The 25525-nt window shown below is 40.3% G+C and overlaps 1 protein-coding gene across 1 annotated transcript; it reads left to right on the forward strand.

Annotated features, from left to right (window-relative positions):
* The first annotated feature begins 3132 nt into the window (after positions 1-3132).
* LOC136747164 (olfactory receptor 6C1-like) lies at positions 3133-7707 on the forward strand. Its single transcript, XM_066700118.1, has 2 exons — positions 3133-3951; positions 7588-7707. Exons 1-2 carry the CDS (start codon positions 3133-3135, stop codon positions 7705-7707), a joined length of 939 nt encoding a protein of 312 aa, XP_066556215.1.
* The last annotated feature ends 17818 nt before the right edge of the window (positions 7708-25525 follow it).

Here is a 25525-nt window from a genome sequence, read left to right on the forward strand (position 1 = left end):
TAGCTGGATGCGAAGTAAGACACGCCTTGTATTGTTTGTTTTTTCAATGTCCTGGCACTGAAACGTGGTGGACAACGGCGGGGGTACGAGATTTAAAACCTCTTTCAGAAAAATGCAAACGGCATGAAAGTAGCCACAGTCATCTAGACAATGCTATGAGGTTACAGTTTTTTGGGAAGCTTAGCATTGCTGAACAACTAGATGAAGGCCACAGGATTGGCATTAGAAGGTACAATGAAGAGGTGACAAAAAGTGACACATACTGTCTAGAATAATAGACTGTGTGAAATGTTGTGGCACTTTGAGCTGGCTTTGCGTGGCCACAATGAGAGTGAGGTCTCTGATAATCGCGGGATATTCCGTGGCTGGTGGATTTTGTTGCTTCTTTTGATGGAGTGTTGAAAGAGCACCTGGAAAATGCTACTGTGTTCAAGGGAACTTCGAAAACTGTGCAGAACGAGCTGTGGGACTGTATGTTTTCTGTTGTGAGGGAACACATAATCAACAAAGCACAAAGCAGCGATTTTCTCTCAATCCAGGCAGATGAGACCAAGGATATTGCCACAAAGTGCCAACTTGTGCTTGTGCTGCAATACATCGATGCAAAATGCAATGTTCAGGAGAGGTTTTTTGAGTTTATCGTCTTGCTGCCATCCTTCCCGAGGAACAGAAGAGTAAGCTCATCTGCCAAGCATATGATGGAGCCAGCGTGATGAGGGGTGCCACTGTAGGTGTTCAAAGGAAGATACAAGATGTGTACATCCACTGCTAAGCACATCAGCTCAATCTGATTATGCAACAGGCCACTTCTCACATACCCAAAGTGAGATTTTTTTTTTCTGACCTTAGTGGATTTGCCAGCTCTTTTTCGAAATCAACCAAGTGCACATGCCGTGCCATCCATACTGTGTTTGAGCACAGAGAGGACCTCATCCGCTGTTTTGAAGGCATACGAGATTCAGATGACTTTGACCCCATTACTGTAAGACAGGCAGGGGCCTTTGCCATGTTGCTGGAGGATCAGGATTTTAAGTTCTTTCTGCAACTTTTCCACCACATCATGCCACATGTGGACCTCCTCTATGCCAAACTCCAGAAAAAGGACATAGATGCAGTCCATATCAGGGGGAGCATCCTGCTGTTCCACCAGGACATACAAAAGATCAGGTAGCAGCTGTATTCCTTATTTTTCTATTTGTGTTGTTGTTGTAATTATTATTATTATTATTATTATTATTATTATTATTATTATTATTATTATTATTATTATTATTATTATTATCATTCATATTATTATTCCAAATTCCAAATTCTCTTTTGCATAAATTCTCTGCATTCAATGATCGACCAAAGCAGTGTAGGTGGTTCTCAACAAGCGAAGAAGCGTCGGTCACTCAGTCCAGAGGTCCTTGAAAGGCTTGTAGCAGAGCTGAGTTTTTATTGCACTGGAGTATGGTATTTTTATTTTTAATCTGCTCCAACATTTGAATTTAGCATTAGATAGTTATTTACTATCCCGTGTTTGAATGATCAATGGGAGAAAAAAAAAAAAATATATATATATATATATATATATATATATATATATATATATATATATATATATATATATCTTGAAGGTGGCAGCAAAGGCTCTGTAAATGCCCTCAGAGTTAGCTTTGTATTATTAAAATGTCTTGCTACTCTCTTTATGACTTATAATTGGTCATTTTAAATGTTGCAGGTGAAATTGACATTTTGTCATCACTGCATAATTTTGTTTTTATCCTTCTCTCTGTAGGTCTGCGATACCATACTGGGCCACACCATGGAACGGTTCTCCTTCACAAACCACCTTGTTAGTGCCACCCTGCTGCCAGGGGACCGGTTTGAACAGTACATGATGATGTTTCCTGAAGATGCACTGAGCAACACTTTGAAGGCCTATCCAGTGCTCAATGGAAGAAAGCTGAAGGCAGAGCTTAGTCTCATCTACTGCAAGGAAGAGTTCAGAGTCTGTCGTGGAGCTGTGGACCTACTCCAGCTGTGTAAGGAGAACAATCTTGAAGAAGTCTTTTCAGAGACTGTCACTCTCCTAAATATCCTCATCACTACACCCATGACCACAGCAGAAGCTGAGAGGTGCTTCTCAACCTTGAAAAGAATTAAGACTTTTCTGAGAAACAGCATGACCCAGGAGAGGCTGAATGCATTGGCCATGCTGTCAATGGAAAAGAGGCTGGTGACTGAGATGACTGACTTTAACTAGAAAGTCATTGAGAAATTTGCAAGCTAGAAAGAAAGAAGAGCAAAATGTATTTTTAAGTAGTGCTACTGGCCATTGTTTAGGCAACATTTGTGGTTTTTTTTGTTTTTGTTTTTTGTGATTAGTTTTTTGAGTGATTACCTTATTACTGATAATAAACCCACATTAAACTCAAATTCACTGATTCGTGGTACCTTACTGCATGCTTTCACAGTTGAATTTCCCATTTGTAGCAAAGCAGTGGTGATACATTGTTATATCACCTGTTAAAGGGCTATTTAACAATTACATTCAGTTCCGCATTACTAACGGTGTGATTTTCAGTTTGTTTGCGCCCCCAAAAAATATGTTTGCACCAGCCGCCACTGATTGTTAGAGTACATGACATTAACCCTGCCGCAGTGGAGATATTCACAAGGGAAGTTATTAACCATCAATCGCAAGTGCACTAGCTGCGTTTTGATTCGCATTACTCTGTCCCGCTTGGAATTGCCCATGTGACCGAGAGTCCTGGGCGTCCATAATAAATAACAGTGCATCTCCACTACTGTGCAAGATTGAATTGGACGACTTCATGAGGTGGACATTTTTATTTGTGTTATTTGTAAACTGCAACTATAGGCTATAGCTATTAGAAAAAAAAGTCTAGGCAAAAACAACATCGATTGCTCTGTAATGGATTCAGCAATATATACAAAAATAAGGTCATAAAAGACGGTAATTTAATTACGACTTAAACGTCGTTCTAAGTGTCATTGGCGGATATAATACATTGTGTGTACGTGTAACTTTAAAACTAACAAAATACGGTATTTTTTTCTGATACATTATGGCAATAATCACCATCAAAATAATAATTATAATAATATTTCCACAGGTAAAGAACCATGATGTCTGAAATGACCACCACATCTGTCCTCAACAGCACGTTTGTCCGGCCAGATGGATTCTACATCCGTGGTTTCTATGCCTTGCAGCACAGCAATTACTATTTTATATTCCTGGGGGTTCTTTACGTTGCTACGTTGTTAGCCAACTTCTTGATCATGTCAATTATTTGGTTTGCGCAGTCACTGCACACCCCGAAGTACTTCGGTGTCTTCAGTTTAGCCTTGGTGGATGTAAGTTACAGTACAGCTCTCATCCCAAAAGCTTTACATATGTTTCTTTTCGGGAACAGAGTTGTTGAATATAATGCTTGTTTAACCCAGATGTTCTTTGTACATTATTTTTCTGGCATGGAATCCTATACCCTGATGGTTTTAGCATACGATAGATTAATCGCTATTTGTTTTCCTCTGAGATGCACAACTATCAATTCAAACACCAAAATGATGTTAGTTATTATTATTTCTTGGATGATTCCTTTTATTCTCATTTTAACTATGGTCGGATTGGTAACGCGATTATCATACTGTAAATCTACAATCGTTAACAGTTATTTTTGTGATCATGGCCCGGTCTTCCTAATCAGTTGCAGTGATTATTCAATGAATTGGTTCATGGCTGGGTTTTGTGTTGTTGCTTTATTGTATCTCCCATTGGCGATAATCATGTTGTCTTATGTTGTTATTCTGGCTGCCATATTGAGGATACCAAATACCGACGGTCGCAGAAAAGCTTTCAAAACGTGCACCACCCATTTAACTCTGGTCGCTATATTTTATGTACCTCTCTTAGTCATCTACATCGCGCCTTGGTTAAACGTGAGTATTGATACCGATACTAGGATTCTGAACACATCCCTGTCTGCCACTATTCCTCCCCTTCTTAATCCAGTTATTTACACTTTAAAAACTCAGGAAATTATAGAGCAAATTAAAAAATACACCAGAAATCGAAAAATAGCTTTTGCCACATAGGCCAATAGTATAGGCTACATTTAAACAATCAATCAATTCTTAAATGTTGTAACCCTCTCTAACTGTTAGCTTTGGGCTTCAGGAAAGAGTCTTTGTATTTTCTTTACCAATTAAATGCATAATATTTTCTTAAATTTGTCTCATCTTTTCAATGAGTTATCGTTATTACTACTACTACTAGGCTACATATTACAACTACTACTACTACTACTAGGCTAATATGAGAAGAAGTACAAGTAGTAGTACATATGTTTTCCAAATTAAATAGCAAATAACCAGTGATTTAAGGGATCATCTGATTATTTGTTTTGGAATGCATATTCTTGGTAACGGCCTGATTGTTTTGTGAAAGATACAGAGCAGGTTTTAAATAGTTAAATGAATGGGCGTACAGAACAACATAATCGGGGGGACCACATATAAAAATGGGTGTAATTCCTACACCATTCACTCATTTTGGCTGTAACTAACCTCAAATTAAAGATGAAAGTCTATACTTATAGCACATCTTAATTGTTTCCTTTCAAATCCATGGTGGTGGCATACAGAGCAAAAAATAAGACAATTGTGTCACTGTCCAAATATTTAGGGACTTATGTAGGGACCAGTTTTGGCCAGTGAACTCAGAGACACATGGGGTGGGATGAAATATTAATATTAAAATAGTAACTATTGCTAGAATTGTTTATAAATATTAGCAGTACCACAGCTTATTAAAAAAAATATTAGTTTTAATTGGTTTTGTTTACAACAGTGCAACAAATATAACCAAAATGTTTATTTGTTGTTATTGAAAAGCGAGCATTAACAATAAATTATGTTGGATGACTAAAATTCAATCTATTTAACTGTCACTAAACAGTTAAAAAACATCTCCACCTAAACTACAGCATATATATATATATATATATATATATATATATATATATATATATATATATATATATATATATATTAATACACACATCATAGTTAGCACACAATGAGGAATTGTCACACAACACTTATTTATCATTTCGTCAGCAACCCCCTCCCCACGTTAGCCACAGACTTTTATTTTTATTGTTATTATTATTATTTTAGCTGTTGGCCCACTGTTTCTCTGCTGACATGTATAGCATCACATTTTTAAAATCAAACTGTATTAACCTACTTATACAGCAACGTTACTCTGCGATCCTCAAAAGCAGCACATTGTTCAATTAACTCCCTGGTCACCTCAAGGATACACACTCTACAACTCATTTTGTGCTGTTTTGAAGTCCCTTTAAACACAGTTGCTGTTTTCAAATGCTCTTCCTTTTCACTGTTTTAACAAGACACAAAATTCACCTTGTCCTGCCATACTCCCGGGTTCGAAGATGATTCGGTTTCTCAAGTCTATTGCAAGTCCAGCTCAAAAGCACCACAGAATCGCACAGTCATTCAATTGTGACAGGATGTAGCTGTTTTTATCCATTTTGTTTGTTTATTCTTACACAGTATCACATTGATAGGGTGCTTCAGAACCTAAATGTGTGTCCCCTATATTTGACTTAATTTATTTTAATGGTTTTAATATTTGAATCTTTTATAATTTTAATATGCAATCCCTTGTCATTTTATTTCCTGGTATTTTAGTAAACTTGCATTGTTAAAGATTAACCTCCATTGTTTTACCGTAACTCTGGTGCCAGATAAAAAACAACAACTGAATTAACCTAAACTGAAGGTGATGCCTTCAGTGGCGTAGTTGGCTACACAATTGCACACCCAGTAGCCCTTTTTGTCAATGGAAATGTGGGCACTGGCACCCATTCAAAGAGCTCAGAGGTCACTACTGTGCTTGCATTAGTGGGGTGTTATCGAGAATGCCCAAGGTGCTTACTATGCACGCACACTAATTTTCTGCTGTAGCGTAGGGCAATGTAAGTGTACAGTAATGATTACTGCTAGTGCACATTGGTACTGTAATGAATGTTACTAGCTACCAACGATAAAATATACATTTAATATTACAATTGTATTAATTAATTTTTGTTAAAATATTTGATAGACACTTTATTTTATTTATGTTGAATTTATAGTGGTGGGGCAGTGCCCCAATGCCCGTTACAGACTGGCCACCAGTGGTAGGGACCCAGAAGGGGGAAACTGAGGTTCGGACACTTTGGGCTTTGTTTGTAAACAAACAAATGACAGAAACACAATAAATATTCAATAAATTGTATAGCATATTAATTGTTTGCCAAAGCAGAGAATTATCAAACTGAGTGCTCACTCTGGACGAGCATTGCCCCCTGGTATTAGACATGTGGTAAGTACAAGGTGACAAAACTTTTGATTTGAAATTATAACACTGTGAGTTGTATTTTTACCCCTTCACATGGCTTATATCAACCACCAGGGGGGCATGTGCACTGCCAGACTGTATCGTGTGTCATGCAAACATCCTGGGAATATCTGAGATCTATCAGGGCAATACACCTGCCAGGTGTGTCCAACACAGTGGCAGATCTCCTCTCTCGGGGAGTTCAGAATGGAGATTGCATCCTCAAGTGGTAGAGCAAATCTGGGAGAAGCTGGGGCGAGCTTGAGTCAATCTCTTTGCTTCTCAGTAAATGACTGAGTGCCCCCTGTGGTTCTCACTGAAAGCAGACTCACCTATGGCCTTGGGAACTGCTATATGACTTCCCCCTTCTGCCACTTCTTCCACTGACATTGGAGAGGATTCGCCAGGGAGGAGCCAAAGTCTTCCTGATTGCCCCCCGGTAGCTGAGTTAGTTATGGTTCGCAGCACTGGCACACATCCTCAGTTGAGAACCCTGGCAGCTTCCGCTATGCAAGGACTTGCTGAGTCAAGCGGATGAACTTCTGTTGCACCCCAACCCTATACAGCTGCAGTTGTGGGTTTGGCACCTGAAAGGCTAGAGCCCCCTTTGCCAGAGCTCAAAACACATAAGTGGTCTGCCTACCAGAACTTGTTTCATGTGGATTCGATGTCATGCCCCATGACTACAATCCTGTGCTGTAGGAAGGGAAATCAGCAACCACTCTGAAGGTTTATCAGCATGCCAAGATAAGATGGACAATGTCTCCCCAGGAGCCCACTTCCTGTCAACCCAATTCCTGAAGGGTGCGAGATGGCTGAGACCACCTCTGAAAGGCAAAATTTTGGCCTGGGACTTGAAATTTGTGCTTCAGGGGCTTAGCAGAGCTCCTTTAGACCCCATTTCCACAACAGAGCTCCGCTTTCTCTCGCTTAAGGAAGCAACGACAGGGTCACACTGAGGATGAAGCCAGCCTTCCTATCTAAGATTGTGTTGGCATTTCACATCAATTAACCTACCATCCTGGAGTCATTTCACCCCCCTCCACACGAGTCGGATAAGGACCGCAGGTTTCACACTGTGCCTAGTCAGGGCCTTGAACTGGTACATGGTAAGGACTGTGCACGTTTGCAAGATCCGATCAACTTTTTATCTCCTATGATACCACCAGAGGGCCAGCTTGACTAAGCAACAACTGGCTCACTGGGTGGTGGATGCAATCCGTCTCGCCTATGACAATGCAAAGGATCCTGTGCCAAAGCACATCTCAGCACACTCCACGAAGGGATAGGGAACAACATGGCAGATGTTTGCAGACCGGGTGTGCCCCACGCTGGGCACTCAACAAGTACTGCAGACAACTTGTCCTCGAGCACCGTGAGGCTCTGCTGCCATGGATGGGTGGAGGCTTGAATCAAAATATGCACAGGATCCTGAGCGATAAAACCATTGACTTTGTTCTTCCTGCTTTTTAAAATGGCAAACTTGGCCTGTCCAAAAATAAAATTGCTCAGCTGAAAAATGCTTCGCCTCGTCTTTCGGTATTTAAAACCAAAAATAAAACTTACTTCAGTAAACGGCAAACCCAGACCCTCAATCAGCATCTTCATTAGCATAAACAGTGGCCTCAGTCTGGCACAGAAAAAAAAGCAGTGAAAAACAGTCTCCCTCTGAGAACAGAAAGGACAATTGTCCGTAACCCCAGGCTTAATGATGGTCAGAAAAGAGTTAATGGCAATGATGGAATGCAGGATCCTCCACTGCAGATCCCCCGACCTTTTTTGCAGTGGAGGTTTGTACAAAGTACGCCAAGCCGGTTCAAACTCCTCCCCCACCCCTAACTGCTCTCGCCAGTGCGTATCAGGTAACTGCTGGACCTGCTGCTGGTGACGAACCTTCATGCAGGCCTTGTACACCTGCTTCCCATCCACAGTAAATAGAGAAAGCTCAGTAACATTCTCAACCTTCAGTAAATGACCCGGCACCTCAGTGTGCTGACTGAATGCTGGGGACACTGTTAACAAGGGGAACTCAGAGTCAGGCTGTGGGGCCCTCCTTTGCCTAAGCATTCTCTCCACCAAAACCAGCCCCTCTGTTGGCAGAGCATTACGGACCCGATTTTGAAACCGCTCCACTACACGGACAAAGTTAACGCCCAGCTCTGCAGCCAAAAGCTCAGGCTCCTTCCACCTAAAATGACTCAAGTCCAACAAGTGCCCGACTTTCACCACTCCAGCCCTGACTAACACACTAGTGAAATGCGACCTCTCCACTAGCTGTGTTTGGAAAAAGGGATTCAGAATCAGGGGCTCCTCCAGTACACCATAGAAACTGAACCTCTCAGTATCTCTGCCGACAATTCTAAACAAGCTCCAGGCCTTCAGGAGACTGCAGTAGTACAGGGGCAACTGGGTCACCTTAAGGCAATTAATTTCTATGAGAAAAATACTCTTTCCAAAACCTAACTCCCCCACCTGTCGCAGGAAACCCAGAGCAAGCTGTGCCCAGGGCAGGTCCTCTGAAGAGTACAGCAGCCTCTGAAGTGCCTTCAGACGAAAGGCCGCAGTCCTACTGGCAATGTAGATCAGACCCTGCCCCCCCTCTGCCAAAGGCAGATACAGCACACATTGTCTGATCCAGTGCAGCCCGTCCCAAAAAAAATCCAACAAAATGGACTGAAGCTGCTTAATCAAAACCTCAGGAGGTTCTAAAACAATAAACCTGTGCCATACACTTGAGGCAACCAGGTTATTAACTACAAGTGCCCTGCCCCTATAAGACAGTTGAGGAAGTAACCACCACCATCGCTGCAACCTGGCTTTAAATTTCTCCACCAGCCCTTCCCAATTCTTCTGAGTGGTGGCGTCATCACCCAAAAACACTTCCAAGTACTGGAAACCCCCCCTGTCCCACCGCAGTCCTGCTGGCAGGTATGACGTAGCACAGCCATTCCAGTCACCCACTAGCACTGCATTGCTTTTCGCCCAGTTGATTTTTGCACTGGAGAGCCTCTCATACTTTCTCTGGCATGCCTCAAGCTGCTCCACATCCCCGTCTCCAACCACAAGCACTGCTATGTCATCAGCATATGCAGTGACTTTGAAGGACATATCTGGACACTGAGGAAAAGTCACCCCTGTCAGTACTCTCCGTAACTCATTCACCAGGGGCTCTATAGCCAAGGAGTACAGCATGCCAGAGAGAGGGCAGCCTTGCCGAATGCCCCGCCGTACCGAAAATGGGGCACTTAAAATGCCATTTATCTTCAGTACACCAAAAATATCACCATAAAGCAGCTGGATTTTCTCAATAAAGCCGACACTAAACCCAAAGGCATCCAGGACCTTCCACAAATACAAGTGATCTACTCTATCAAAAGCTTCATCTTGATCCAACGACACGATACCAGCTTTAAAACCAAAAAGTTTAGAGGCTGCCATAATGTCCCGAATCAAAAAAACATTGTCAAAAATGGACCTGTTTGGTATACAGTTCGTCTGATCTGGATGCACCACCTCGCTCATGACAGTCTTTAAGCGATTGGCTAGGGCTTTCGAGATGATCTTATAATCGGTACAGAGTAGCGACACAGGTCTCCAGTTCCTTATGCTGCAGAGGTCCCCTTTCTTGGGGAGCAGCGAGATCACAGCCCTTTGGCAACTCAGAGGCAGTTCTTTCCTTTGCAGACTCTCCTCCAACACCTCACACAGATCTGCCTTCAACAAGGACCAGAACAGTTTGTAGAACTCCACTGACAAGCCATCAATCCCAGGAGCCTTGCCAGTGTTCAGGCCCTGCAAAGCGTCAGTGAGCTCCTCCTCACTCAGATGCTGCTCAAGTCGCCTGGCTCCCTCCTCTGAAACCTGCGGGAGGTCCTCAAGGAAGCGCTGGGAATCCGACGTCTCCTCCATGGCCTCCGCCATGAACAAGTCCCTGTAGTACTCCACAGCCATCCTGCGAATGTCCCCGGGCTCGCGCAGCTCCTGTCCTGCTGAGGTCGTCAAGCAGTGTATCAGCTTACTCTGTGCCCTCTTTTTCTCTAGCCTGAAAAAAATAATGAGTGGGAGCATCCATCTCCGCACAACTCTGAAAACGTGCCCTCACCAGGGCTCCCTGTACTTTCATTCCCAACAGATCCGACAATCCCCTCCTTTTCTTCTGCAGACTCTCAATCAGTCCAGCTGTTGGGCAGGAGTCTACGGCTCTCTGGAGCTCCAGAATCTCCACCTCTAAAACTTTCATGGCTTCAGTTAAGCCTTTGGTGACATTCATGGTGTACTGCTGACAAAAAGCCCGAATCTGTACTTTCCCCACATCCCACCATTGCTGTACAGAAGAGAAACCGGATTTCTGCACCCTCCACCTCTCCCAAAAGAAGGTAAATACTCTCCTAAAGTGCATGTCAGCACCCAGAACTGCATTGAAATGCCAATGGGAGCTACGTGGCTTTACTGATGGAAACATCACAGTTGCTGTTACCAAACTGTGATCTGAAAAACCACTAGGGGTGATAAAACCAGCTTTTAAAATATTTACATTGTGCTGAAAGGTATAAAAGCGATCCAATCTAGCCAGAGAGACATCCTTCTCTGTGATCTTCGTCCAAGTATACTGTCTGGTGTTGTTAAAAACTTTCCAAACATCAGCCAATTGAAAACGTTTAATAATCCTTAAAAGCTCTTTGCTGGACTGAGGATGAGGTTCTAAATGATTCCTATCCTTCAGAGGATCAACTGTACAATTAAAATCCCCCCCTGTAGAACCGTCTCGGAAATAAGTGGAGAAGTCGCGGAGACAAAGCAAATAGAACTTTAATCGAGCCGGCTCGGAAGCTCCACTGTCAGAAATAATTCCTTCAGTGAGACTTAATGTTTACAAACATGAGTACAACTTTATAGGAAAAATGACGTAACATCTTATGGCCGTTCATCCAATCGGAAGATACAGGTCCGGGTCCGTTTACGATCTGTCCTCCCGTGAAGAGGTGATGGATACAAAAAGCAGATGTCCGTCTTTGATGTGCACTAGGAAGATGCGATCCCACGTTGGTCATTTACCTAGTGTCAATCGCTCAGTAACAGAAACATTCCTGCCTATCTTGAGAAACGATTAAGTCATAAACAAATTCACAGCAGACATCTGTAGGCTATTTCAGCACTGTGTAATCTTTCATTACTGACAGGAGATTCTAACAAACCAACCTTGTTGACCCTTTACTTGTCCTGCTAAATCTAATCTGCTCAGTCTGTATACAAACTACTCTACTTCTAATGCTAGTATTAATATAAAACATTATATAATTATCACAAAACACTTTCTTCAACATCCTATACAGAGTCTTCATTCCCTCCTTTTTGGCAATAGAGCGAAGCAAATCGTGTTTGTCAGTTACAATAATTTCTTCCTCCTGAGGGGTTAGGTGGTATAGTGCTGCGTTTTCAGCTCCCATCCATCCCAACCTGCCACCTACGAGGTGTGTATGTATGTACGGTGAGATATTCAAATAATCAGGGGATAGGAATGTATTTTTCTTTGCCTGGTCAGGCAAACAATTATATCATAACTATACCTTAATGAATATTGAGCTCTCTTATGGAAATTGCAGTGGCCACCTACAATTTCCTGGAGCTTTACTGTGTATCTCAAATTATATTTCATCCTGCCCCAGGTCATAAAGGTCATTCCCCAGTTACATAATACATACATTGTTTTGCTTCTAAAGGAATACAAAAGTCAGCAAAAATGTTATTTTTACAAATTCAGTTATTCACATATATTTCTGTTGCATTTTAATTTATAAACATTGTACATTCCATACATCTCAAGAGAAGGGCAATGGACTTATTCTTACTTCATGACTCTTATTCTATTCATTTGAGTAATTTGACATCTCCACCAAAAGTACATTATAAATTAACTACCAATACAAGAATATATGCTACTGCAGATGTCATTTGAGCTGTTTTCACAATGTATTGCAGATTCCTATAATCTGGACAACCTTTAATAGCAGTATTTTAACTTATTTCTCCATTAAGTCAAGCATCACTTCAGCGTTGTGGACCTCAACATCGGTCTGTTCAAGATGCCGTGAGGCTGTCTTTAAAGCCGCGCCCTCGGCCTACTGTGTCTCAAGGAGAACACCAGCGTCTTCTCCATATGCACCTCTACCACTACGGGTCAGACATCGGTTCCTTCAGGACACGATTCATAATGTGCATATCTGCCATGTGGAATAAATCAATCATCTGAAGACACAATGTGTGGTTCGCACAACATCAGAGATCCTCCTTATAAAAGGCATCTCTATCACATGGACAGTAGTTGACATTCACACAATCTATAAGGTTTCCAGTAAAGGGACAATTCAAAATAATAATCTTGATCCCAATTTATCACAGATTATTTCAGTACAGCACTCAGCTGTCGTCAGCAGCATCATATCTCCTGTGTTACTGAATCAATTTTACTTCCTAGTGTAAATACTCTTTTGTGTGGAGCTGTCAAACTTTCAAAACAATGTGCTTATCTCTTTGCTTTTATCTGATTTAAATATCTGAGACTATTTTAATAATTATTACAGCAGCTCTTTCAACAACATAGTTAATAGTTGTTAGGTAAATGATGGCTGTTATCTTTTCCTCAATTCATTCTTTATAAATGAACCATCATTTGAAATTATTTCCATAGTTTCATTAGGAACAACTCCTATTATTCCTATTTTCATTATTATTATTTATTTCTCTAATATTTCCTTCCAACATTGCCAGTGTCTTGATTTGTATTTTACCCATTAATGGACATTCATTGTCTCCATATATAAATTTACTTCGAATAAACCTTCATCTTTAAGAATAGATTATATAATTCCTTGTATAATTCCATCCTTATTCTACTAAACCTTGTAATGACTGCTGTACACATCTTTGCATAAACATTATCATTATATTTCCCAAAAGTTAGAACCAAATTGGCACTGCTCTAAAGCCAATTCTATCGCCCAATAGACTTATGCAATAAAACTTTTTTTTTTTTTTTTAACTAGAGCAAATATGTATTATTTGTTCATTTCAAAGCATTGGCTTTGTTATCACATACAATTTTTAGAACTAGTTTTTCACTCAATTCCCATATACAATAATACAATACACCATAGTAGCATTATTCAGTGTGTATCCACTTACATCACATCACAAATTATGGAAAGGATAGTTAATGAAATGCCCATAGTCCAACCAGACTCTGTATCCTTCAATTGCACTTAGATTTAAAAGAAGTTGGAGTTGTATGACTATTCATGTTTCTTTTCAATCTATTTCCATATTGTTTCTTCAGGCCTTTCTCCAACTTTTCCTGAAAGATAATTTTATGTTATTTTCAGCACCTGAAATCAATCAGAAATGAATTGTTAATAATCTGTCCACCTATTCCTGGACATCTCCACCCTCCTGTTTGTCAATTGGAATCAGCAGAGGTAGTTAGTTTATCACTTTCACAATATTATGGTAAGCATCGTATGTTTCCACCATCCCCCTCCCTCCTGTCCATCCACACACACTGACATCAGTGGCCATAAGGACGGATTATGGGCTGCAGCACTAAGAGCGGAGGCCAGTGTGAGAGGGGAGACTATGCACTGATGTGTCATGGCATGTGAGTAGGGAACCTGTGGACTAAATGTGAGGGAAATTCATTGTTGCTGGTTCCTGTGAAGACAGATAATAGTAGTTATTTTCCTATTCATCTGTATCAACATCAGTATTATTATCATTAGTAATGTAACTATTCTTGATTTCCCAGGACATTACTGTCGGTTGACAATGTTGCTTGGTTTGTAGTAGTACATCTGTATTTAGTTACAAGGCAGCTCTCTTATCTCTCTCAGTGGGGAGCTGACCTCACAGACACTTTCACTGCCCCAACCCCCCCCCTTTTTTTTTGTTTTTTTTGTTTGTTTGTTTGGGGGGGTGAATCCCTTCCTGATTAATAGGGTATTTCTGTTTGTGAAGCAGTATTTCCATTCAGTTTCAAGAATTTAGATTTTAAACTATATCTCATTCAATGATTTATTTATTTTACATTAAGTTATACCTTAAGTAACTTCCTTATTTTCCCTCATATTCCATTCAATCGCCATCAAAACTCTTGTGCTGAAAGTGGCAGCACATTTCTTTCACATATACCAAACTCCCTTTTTACAGCTTCCCAAGCCTCATCAACTTTTAAACCCCTTGTCAACTTCCTCAAACCTTCATCAACATCGCTCAGACCCTCTGAAAACATCACTCTGTATCCTAACAGCTGTTCTTTCTCCTTTTCCTAATTTATTACTAGACAATTCAAGTTATATTTATTGACATGTATTATTACTATTTATACACATATTTTGCTCCATTATTTGAGTTAATAATTTCAGATATTTTCCTAATAAAATATATTTTTAGAAAATAAGCATTTTAATTGATTTCAATAATGATTCCCAGATACCTCAGGAAAACTGATTTTCAAAACATTTGTTCAGTCAATGATTTCACCAATGAAGAGCCTGCTTGGGCACTAAGACTGTCCGCCTGCGCGGCTCATATATGTCTTTATTGTGTCACTTCCTCCTATTGAAGTCCAATCTACACCGGTACAGGTTCAGAAGAACTGTTCCCAAAGCCAGATTGAACTGATCAATAGTTCATTTCTTACCTACACCTTGTATTTAGGGATCTTATATCGGGGGATTTCAAAAACTCTTCATTGTGGAACTCACAGCTACCAAATGACCACACCTTTAATTTCCTGGAGTATCTGGTTATCTATGTATTCATATCTTCACCAAATTTCTCAGATTCCCATTTCAAAAATTAGCTCTAATTCAATTTTCAACATTTAATTTTTTATTTCTGGTTTGTAAAACTCATTCTAATAGTATTTTTATGTTTTATTTTCTCCTTCAAAATTATGCAATACTAATTTTAGCTCACTTATTCAATGCTCATAATTTATATTTCTATAGTATCCTTAAAATTCTTACCCTTTGACTAATTCACTCATCTTAAATCCAAGGTCTAATTTTAACTTTTATTTCAGGTATTTTATGCAATGCACCAATAACCAAATATTTTCTACAATAAGACTATAATATGTCACTATACTGTTTACATTCTCCTGCTATGGATTTTACATCAGGCTGTCACTCAGGGCTGCACCAGAGTGCTGCTCCTGTGGATTCCAGCCTTTAGTTTTCCTTTAATTTGTCCATAATATGATTTTTAACAAACAAATTCTTGTTCTTCTGAGTCTTAGAGGACACCGTTACTATTTATTTACTTTATTAGTATTATTAATCTATGTATTTAGTGTATATTTTTTATTACTTTAACATTATTATTATAATAGAATGCATTATTAATTTCTTATTTCTGATGCTTTATGCACTCTGTATACAGTTAAATGTCTAAATCCTCATTAATCTGTTGTTAAAACCTCAATAACTGCGTAATTGTAAATATAATTCTGAAATTATTGGTTACTTCCCTTCTCAGTCTTATTCTGGACCATGCACAATATTAAAAATACAAAGCATACAAAAAAGACATTTACCTTACATAACCTTCAGACTATATGTATACATAAACACACAAAGCACATACAGATTGAAATCCAAAGATAATTCAGATATTAGATTAGTGGCGTGTTTTGTTGACCCTGCAGTGTCTCAAACAGCCCTTAGTATTTATTTATTTATTATATTGTTATTATTAAAAATCAGATGTAAAATAATCTTTGAATTACACTACTTTGGTGTTTTCTTGATCTATTATGATCAATTTCTTCTCTAAATTCTTATTATTCAGACAAAGAATTATAGAAACTTTGTCGTTTTTTATCTTGTCTTTACCATTTTAAGTTTAACATTTTTAAACTTCTCTTATCATTTTAAGTTTAACATTTTACACTTGTAGGAATTCACATACAGACATGTATTTTAACGCCATTATGCCAATCCTATCTTTGCCAATCATGGGGCTATATCGCTGGACTTTATGTACCTCAGGTTCCGTCTGGCTTTGACTGCCACTGACTGTCTCAGTGTACAAGGGTTTCCTTGCTTAACTTGGGGCTCAGCAGGCCTTGTCGTACCTTTCGGTTCCCTTGGTATCTCTCCCCGCAGATCTGTCTTACCTGGAGTTCACCCTACTGTGAACCTCCGCTGAACAGTCAACCTTTCTATTTGTTTTACCTCTGCCTCTCCACAGGTTCTCTTTAAATTACAATCTGAGAGCCTCACACAATCCCGAGATCAAATCTAAATATACAGGGTGGTCATTTTTAAAGCTACTCACCCATATTTTGGTCCCGGGAGTGGAGGCAAGTTCAGATCCTGTTCGTGACGCCAAGTTGTAGAACCATCTCGGAAATAAGTGGAGAAGTCGCGGAGACTTCGCGGAGATTCATCCAATCGGAAGATACAGGTCCGGGTCCGTTTACGATCTGTCCTCCCGTGAAGAGGTGATGGATACAAAAAGCAGATGTCCGTCTTTGATGTGTACTAGGAAGATGCGATCCCACGGTGGTCATTTACCTAGTGTCAATCGCTCAGTAACAGAAACATTCCTGCCTATCTTGAGAAATGATAAAAAGTCATAAACAAATTCACAGCAGACATCTGTAGGCTATTTCAGCACTGTGTAATCTGTATACAAACTACTTCTAATGCTAGTATTAATATAAAACATTATATAATTATCACAAAACACTTTCTTCAACATCCTATACCGAGTCTTCACCCCCTATAACCACCGTCTCCTCAGGTGTGCACTCCAAAAGCAGTGTTTCCAACACTTGGAGGAAACACACTCTCTCTCTTCCCTCAGTGGGTGCATAAACGTTTATAAAATGAAAAGCGTGTTTTTCCACCACTGCCCGAACGCTCATCAAACGTCCTTTGACCACCTCGTTCAGAATGACAGTAGAGGGCAAAAACTCTCTACTAAACAAAACCGCCACCCCTGCACTGACATTAGTCCCATTACTTAGTCTCCTGCCCACTCCTTCTCCCAATCTACTTGATTCACACTGTCTATGTGGGTCTCCTGTAAGAAAGTAACACCCAGGCCTTTCTGAATGATATAAGAGAGAACCGTGGCTCTCTTTACAGCATTCCTACCACCATTAATATTTAAGCTCCCAATATGTAAATTATTATACATTGATAAGAAAGAGGAAGAAGAAAACTAAAACAGAGACGCAAAAAAACAGGTGACCGCAATAAGAAAGCAAACACCAGTGTTACTATACATTGGAGTCTTTTTTAGTTTTCAACCCTTTACGGAGTTTGCTGGAGATATTCTTTAAACGAACAAACTCTTGCGTACAGAACAGCTCTTGCCCAACAGCAGTGCTTTTCAGAGACCACACCGAGCTCAGAAACAGACTTACATCAGGGAAATAGCCTTCAACACTAATCCGTCTCCTACCCTTTGTTTCATCAAGAAATTCCTTAATAAGTTGTGCACTGTAACCGCCTCGGACTCTCTGTACATCAGAGGCTTCCGAGGCGATGGAGGAGTCGGTGAGACTGCCCTCCCCCTCACTGTCAGACTCCGAGCTGTCACCCACTGCCGTCACAGCCTGCACACTCCACGCCGTACGGGGATCTGAGCCCGGCTGGGAACACACTGCCTCATCCGGCTCAGGAGCTTGACTCCGTTTTTTAGCAGAAGCACCGTCCACAGATTTGCGAGTGAATTTCTTCCCAGGCACTTTAAAAACCCTGCTGTCCTGACCAGGATCCGTCCCCACTTCCATTCCCGTGTCCCACACACTACTCAGTGTTGTCTTCACAGTCTCCATCTTTTCAGTCTGGTCACCAGCCCTCTTGCTGCTCACCCCCACTCCACTACCTGATGCCCCGTCCTGCTGCTGTATACTGCCATCCAGTCCAGTTAAACGGCTGTCATCCGTACTGTCTGATGCTCCACAAACATTAGCTGACACACCGCTAATACCTGGGACCACCACAGTCGGCATGGTACCGCCGTGGTCAGAAGTACTCTCACCGTCCACACTCTCCTGTACCTGGACCTCCAAACCCTCACTCTCTTCAACAGTCTCCCCTGCAGCCCCTCTTCTCGCCACCTCTGCCTCCTCGGCTGTTCCGCTAGTAGGGCAGTCGGGCTGCTCACCACTCCCCGACCTGGCCTGCTTGGGCTGACCTCCCCGGTTCCCTGCCCTCGAGTTTCCCCGTCGACTGGGACCAGCGCCCTCATCCTGATCCTTCTCAGGGCAATGCCTAACAGTGTGGCCTTCATTACCGCAGTTGAAGCACTTCATAGAATCAGATGTGACAACATAATCATTGCCATCAACCTTGAACTTAAGCACAATGTTCAGATCCCCATTTATGTCATTCAAAATCATAAATACCTGCCTTCTGAATGAAACAACATGTTTCAACTGCTGTGACTTACACCCAAGCGGTATACGTTTCAAGCCCGACATTATCTGCCCATGTGTCGTCAGTTCCCTCTCTAATAGGTCGTTTGACAGAAAAGGAGGAACATTAGACAAAGTAACTCTCCTGGCCGGAGCTGCTAGGGGGGTAACATTGATCAAAACACCACCGATCACTATACCGGTCTCAACGATACGCGAGACTAACACAATGCTGCTCAGAAACAGCACAACAAACCCGCTCATACGAGCTGCCGACTTTATATTTTCACAACCGACAACTTGCCCGATTGCCAGAACACACTCCTCCAGCGGCAAAAACTCATCAGAGGTTACTTTAACGCCATGCCGACGTGTTAAAGTCTCGAATGAAAAACTCAGATTACCCCCCCTCCCCGACCCAGCCCCAGACATCCCGATCGCTTCGCTGACTGCAGGAGTCAGCTCAGCATGGGGAAACTCTTCAGAAAAACCTTTTACAAAACTGTCATTCAGAAAGAAAGAAAGAAAGAAAGGAAAAAGTAAAGGAGAAAAACCACAAACAAACCTGGCAGCAGCAAACATGCACACCTGCACCTCCACACTCACTCCCAACAATCACAGCGGCAGACACCAACAGTCGATAGATAGATAGATAGATAGATAGATAGATAGATAATTAAATAAATACATTTATAAGTGGATTCATAATCAATTTGATATAAACCCTTTAAAGGTACAGCACTTTGCAAAACTTTTAGGCAGGTGTGAAAAAAATCTGTAAAGTAGGAATGCTTTCAAAAACAGACATGCTAATAGACAGCATCAATTCTTGAAGCATCAATGAATAGAATAGAGTTGCATCTTTTCCTTCAGAATCATTAAGAATTCATTGCTCGACAGATGTCCAGCGCTATTCCCTGCCTTCCTACTGTACTGCCCCTGATGAAATGCATTTCTCTCCCTGTGTGTCTGTGTAAACAAGGTCACTGTCTCGCAGCCTTGCTGTGCTGCGGTACTGTGCCATAGTGAAACCCTGATCCCCAGAGGAACAGAGTCTGATAAGAACCAGTTTTCTCCAGCAATTTGGGCTTGATACATCGTACAAACCCCCCTTATATTAAACATTACATATGCCTTACATTTTCCCCGGTTTAACCATATATGGGTTTTCCTAACGAGTTGTCAGGCAGAAACCAAACTTGCACTCATCACAGGACAGACATGGACCTGTTATCTGTCTCTCCTGTCTGATCTGCATAAAAGTGCCTGTAGTTTGTAACTTGGTAAGACTGTTCTTGAGATTGCCTCTTGAACCTCTTCCTTGCAGCTGCTTGTAATAAAAACCTTTGATTGGAAATATATATTTCTCTCCGGAATTCTACGACTCCTCACAGTCGAATTAATGATCTTGCCATATCCTAGGTAACTGTGTGCCGGGTGTCAAAAAAGTATGCTACATTTGTCAATGGAAATGTGTTTACTGGCACCCATGCAAAGAGCGGGGCGTTATCGAGAATGCGCCCAGGTGTTTACTGCACATGCACACTCATTTACTGCTGTAGCATAGGGCAATGTAAGTGCACTGTAATGATTACTGCTAGCGCACATTGGTACTGTAATGAGCGGCCATCGATAAAATAGGAATGTAATATTACATTTTTATTATTTATTAATTTAGTTGATGCCCCCTATAGACTGGCCGCCAGTGGTAGGGACCCAGAAGGGGGAAATTGAGGTTTAGACACTTTGGGCTTTGTTTGTAAACAAACAAACGACAGGAACACACTAAATATTCAATACATTGTATAACATATTAATTGTTTGTCAAAGCAGAGAATAATCAAACTGGGTGCATTGCCCCCTGGTATTAGACATGTGGTAAGTACAAGGTGACAAAACTTTTGATTTGGAATTATAACTCCGTGAGTTGTATTTTTACCCCTTCACATGGCAATAATGGTATAATTGTTAGGTTCAGTATGATAAAAGATATTGTACCAAACCTGGCATTATGTAACTATTTAGTTAATTTTAATAATTTATATCTGCATTTTGGTAAGGACTGTGCACGTTTGAAGCTCTGATCAACTTTTTGTCTGCTACTATATCACCAGAGGGCAGGCTTGACTAAACAATAACTGGCTCACGGGACTTCTCCTTGCCAGCAGGGCACCTGTAGGGCAGCTTGGGTACATGTTTTCATGATTGGCAGGTCAGAAAGCTCTTCCCATTCAGTAATGGCTGTCTTTCTTTTTCAGGGAACCAGGGTTTTGATAATAACCTAACATGAATGTGCTGTGCATGCTTGAGGTTGGCAGGTACAGGTGGAGACAGGGGCGGGTTCAAGGGAGTTATTAGATATGCCCTATCTGGCAGGACACAGTAGTGCAGGACCTGTTTAGTGTGCTACACAGTAGCTGCTGGAGTTGAAATAGTTGCTGTTTATTTGTATGCTTTCATTATGTTGGTGTAGGCCATTATGACTCTTTAACTGGTTTAGCTCACACATATATTAATAATTTAAATGCCTTATATCATTGTATATGCCCCAAATGTTTACGGTAAATAGAATAAAGTGGAATAGGACAATAAGTACCCTATTCAAATTAAGTTAATTAAACTAATTGAGCTAATTGAGCTGGAACAAAAACAAGCAGGACAGTGGGTCCACAGAACCAGGGTGGAAAACCACTGCTTTAGACAATTATCTCCATCTCTAAAGTCCTGTTCCTGCACCTTTTATATCTCCAGTCACACAGTTTTTAAAGACCATGTTAATCAGAATGAACAAAGACAATGGTTGGTTCAAAATCATTGAGAGCTCTGCCTGAAAGGAAATCAGTGTGCACTGCAGATCTCATGCAGAGTTTGAGATGTTGCCTTGAAATCTGGGAAGGGGGATAACTGGTGTAGATTAGTAATTGGGTAGGTTTTATATTCCTGGGGGTTCTTTACGTTGCTACGCTGATACGTAATTCATGCCAATTATTTGGTTTGCGCAGTTACTGCACACCCAAAGTACTTCTGTGTCTTTAGTTTAGCTTTGGTGGATGTAAGTTACAGTTCAGCTCTCATCCAAAAATCGTTAGATGTGTTTCTTTTTGGGAACAGAATTGTTGAATACAATAGTTGCTTAGCCCAGATGTTCTTCGTAGATTATATCACCAGTGGTGCGTTACCGCAATAATCACTAATTTGGTTGATTTATCACTGATTGAGTTGGATATTTTTCCTTGTTTACTTTCTATTGCTGTTGCACTTTTTTACTTACTATTTGCATTGCTTTACTATTTGTTGTCATTGGTTGTTGTTTGGTGGTTTGATTGTGTTTATATTTGCTTAATTGTATTATTATTTAGGTGATGGGGTTATTGGTAAATTGCTGGGCACAGACAAGCGGTAGACATTCCCACGTGGATTCCCCTGGTCATCTAATCAATCGATTTCACCTGCCCCCCCCTAACCCAGTGAATCGGTTATGAAAGCCTGGGAGTCTCCTTTTTCAACAGCGAGATATCAGTGCAAGCAGTAAGCGGACAGAGCAGCCAGCAAAATATGGGGCGCGAAATGTAAAACATCGCACTTATTTTTCAAGAGTCTTTTTTCACACATTTAACCTTGTGTTTTTTCCACATTTATAAAGATTTCGTTTTTTTAAATAAATGCTTAATCTCTGTTTTTGAAAAATAAATATTTATCGTTTGATTAAATATTTAACTAAATCCTAAATCTGAGTCACAAAATGTAATATATAGTTTTAAAATAAATATTTAGTCTAAATATAATTGTTAAATATCAATGTTAAATGTAAAAGTTAAATATAAATGTTAAATATAAATGTTAAAGTTAAATGTAAACGTAAAAGTTGTAAAAATGGGGAGTTTGCAAAATAAATATATAGGTAATATGCACATCTATGCACATATGACCGCTTTGGTCAGTTCAGCCTCTCACAGCAGTGGGGCAGTACTTCAGTAACCCTGTAATGTGAGCGGTTTCGGTGCATCATCGGGTACGGAAGTGTATTGCTGCCACACATTAATATATAATATATATATATATATATATATATATATACACTCACCTAAAGGATTATTAGGAACACCATACTAATACTGTGTTTGACCCCCTTTCGCCTTCAGAACTGCCTTAATTCTACGTGGCATTGATTCAACAAGGTGCTGAAAGCATTCTTTAGAAATGTTGGCCCATATTGATAGAATAGCATCTTGCAGTTGTTGGAGATTTGTGGGATGCACATCCAGGGCACGAAGCTCCCGTTCCACTACATCCCAAAGATGCTCTATTGGGTTGAGATCTGGTGACTGTGGTGGCCAGTTTAGTACAGTGAACACATTGTCATGTTCAAGAAACCAATTTGAAATGATTCGACCTTTGTGACATGGTGCATTATCCTGCTGGAAGTAGCCATCAGAGGATGGGTACATGGTGGTCATAAAGGGATGGAAACAATGCTCAGGTAGGCCGTGGCATTTAAACGATGCCCAATTGGCACTAAGGGGCCTAAAGTGTGCCAAGAAAACATCCCCCACACCATTACACCACCACCACCAGCCTGCACAGTGGTAACAAGGCATGATGGATCCATGTTCTCATTCTGTTTACGCCAAATTCTGACTCTACCATCTGAATGTCTCAACAGAAATCGAGACTCATCAGACCAGGCAACATTTTTCCAGTCTTCAACTGTCCAATTTTGGTGAGCTTGTGCAAATTGTAGCCTCTTTTTCCTATTTGTAGTGGAGATGAGTGGTACTCGGTGGGGTCTTCTGCTGTTGTAGCCCATCCGCCTCAAGGCTGTACGTGTTGTGGCTTCACAAATGCTTTGCTGCATACCTCGGTTGTAACGAGTGGTTATTTCAGTCAAAGTTGCTCTTCTATCAGCTTGAATCAGTCGGCCCATTCTCCTCTGACCTCTAGCATCAACAAGGCATTTTCGCCCACAGGACTGCCGCATACTGGATGTTTTTCCCTTTTCACACCATTCTTTGTAAACCCTACAAATGGTTGTGCGTGAAAATCCCAGTAACTGAGCAGATTGTGAAATACTCAGACCGGCCCGTCTGGCACCAACAACCATGCCACGCTCAAAATTGCTTAAATCACCTTTCTTTCCCATTCTGACATTCAGTTTGGAGTTCAGGAGATTGTCTTGACCAGGACCACACCCCTAAATGCATTGAAGGAACTGCCATGTGATTGGTTGGTTAGATAATTGCATTAATGAGAAATTGAACAAGTGTTCCTAATAATCCTTTAGGTGAGTGTATATATATATATGGTTGTCTGTATGCCTGTGAAAATTCAGGGTATATTGCGATATTCTCTGTAAGTTTTCTCAGCTCGGTAACAAGACACTGCACTTTACTGGTGGTTAATAGAGGGTAAAGCTATTCCTTTAAATACACAAACAAAAAATGAAACGATAACTTCGAAGGGTTTATATAAAATTGATCATGTATCCACTTTCTGCACATTTAAAAATATACATTATTTGATCTGAGTTACACACCAGGCTTTAAGAAACACTTTGCAACCAACTGTTATGTGTACCCCTTTATGAAATCACACACAGACCTAATAAACATAATACATGTTTTAAGATTCGGAACAGATTTGTTTCATAGCAGAATTATTAAACATGTTTCGATTTATTTTTAAAGTGATCCTTTGAATATAAATGTGACCTCTTAAATCCCGATTCAATCTTTTATCCCAAATAAACTGTAGCTAACTGTTTTACTAATAATGTCGTTAATTGTAATACACATACTAATATTAATCATCAATGATAGATTCACGAATCTAAACTGACCTATTTTAGGCAAGTAGCCTACCATGCATGGAGATATTTTGATTTAACTATGCCTAGAAGGCAATTTTTCGATTTCAAATGTATTTTTTCATTTTCTCTAAAATTTCCTCCGTTTGTTATGTGGCGCCAAATGTAAAACAGCGCACACTTTTTTCGAGTGTCTTTTTTCACACATTTATAAATATTTCGTTTTTTTAAATAAATACTTAAATCAATGCAAAATCTCAGTTTTTGAAAAATAAATATTTATCGTTTGAATAAATATTTAGCTAAATCCTAAATATGGGCTTTGCAAACTAAATATTTAACTTTATAATAAATATTTAGTCTAAATATCAATGTAAAATATGAATATAAATACTAAATCTAAATGTAAATGTTAAATATAAATATACATTTATAATATAAATGTGGAGGTTGAAAAATAAATATATAGCTAACATGCAAATATTGTCCTGCCCCTCTGGTCAGGTCAGCTTCTCACAGCAGTGGGGGCGGGGCATGATCCCTTAAATGCCGGTGGCTGAAGTGTAGTGGCAGCCAGTGCAATATATAATTTGTTCTGTTATTAAGAAAAGAGAGATCCTTTCCCTACACTGCATTGAAAGGAAACGAAGTCAGACCTTTTTTCTTTGTGGAATCAGGTCTTAAAGACTCAAGAGAAAAAAGCAGCAGACGTTTCAGCTCAGTTTTTCTCTTATGAAATTAACTTGAATGTTGAAACTTGTATGCATATCTTACGAGGCATTCTTTGCCCGAATCTCACGATGTTTCCTATATTGAGTGTTTTATACACGAATATCCCACAATGCATCTGGTTACAGGCATGACCCGACCACTATCACCG

The sequence above is a fragment of the Amia ocellicauda genome, chromosome 3, assembly GCF_036373705.1.
Source record: "Amia ocellicauda isolate fAmiCal2 chromosome 3, fAmiCal2.hap1, whole genome shotgun sequence".
NCBI lineage: Eukaryota > Metazoa > Chordata > Actinopteri > Amiiformes > Amiidae > Amia > Amia ocellicauda.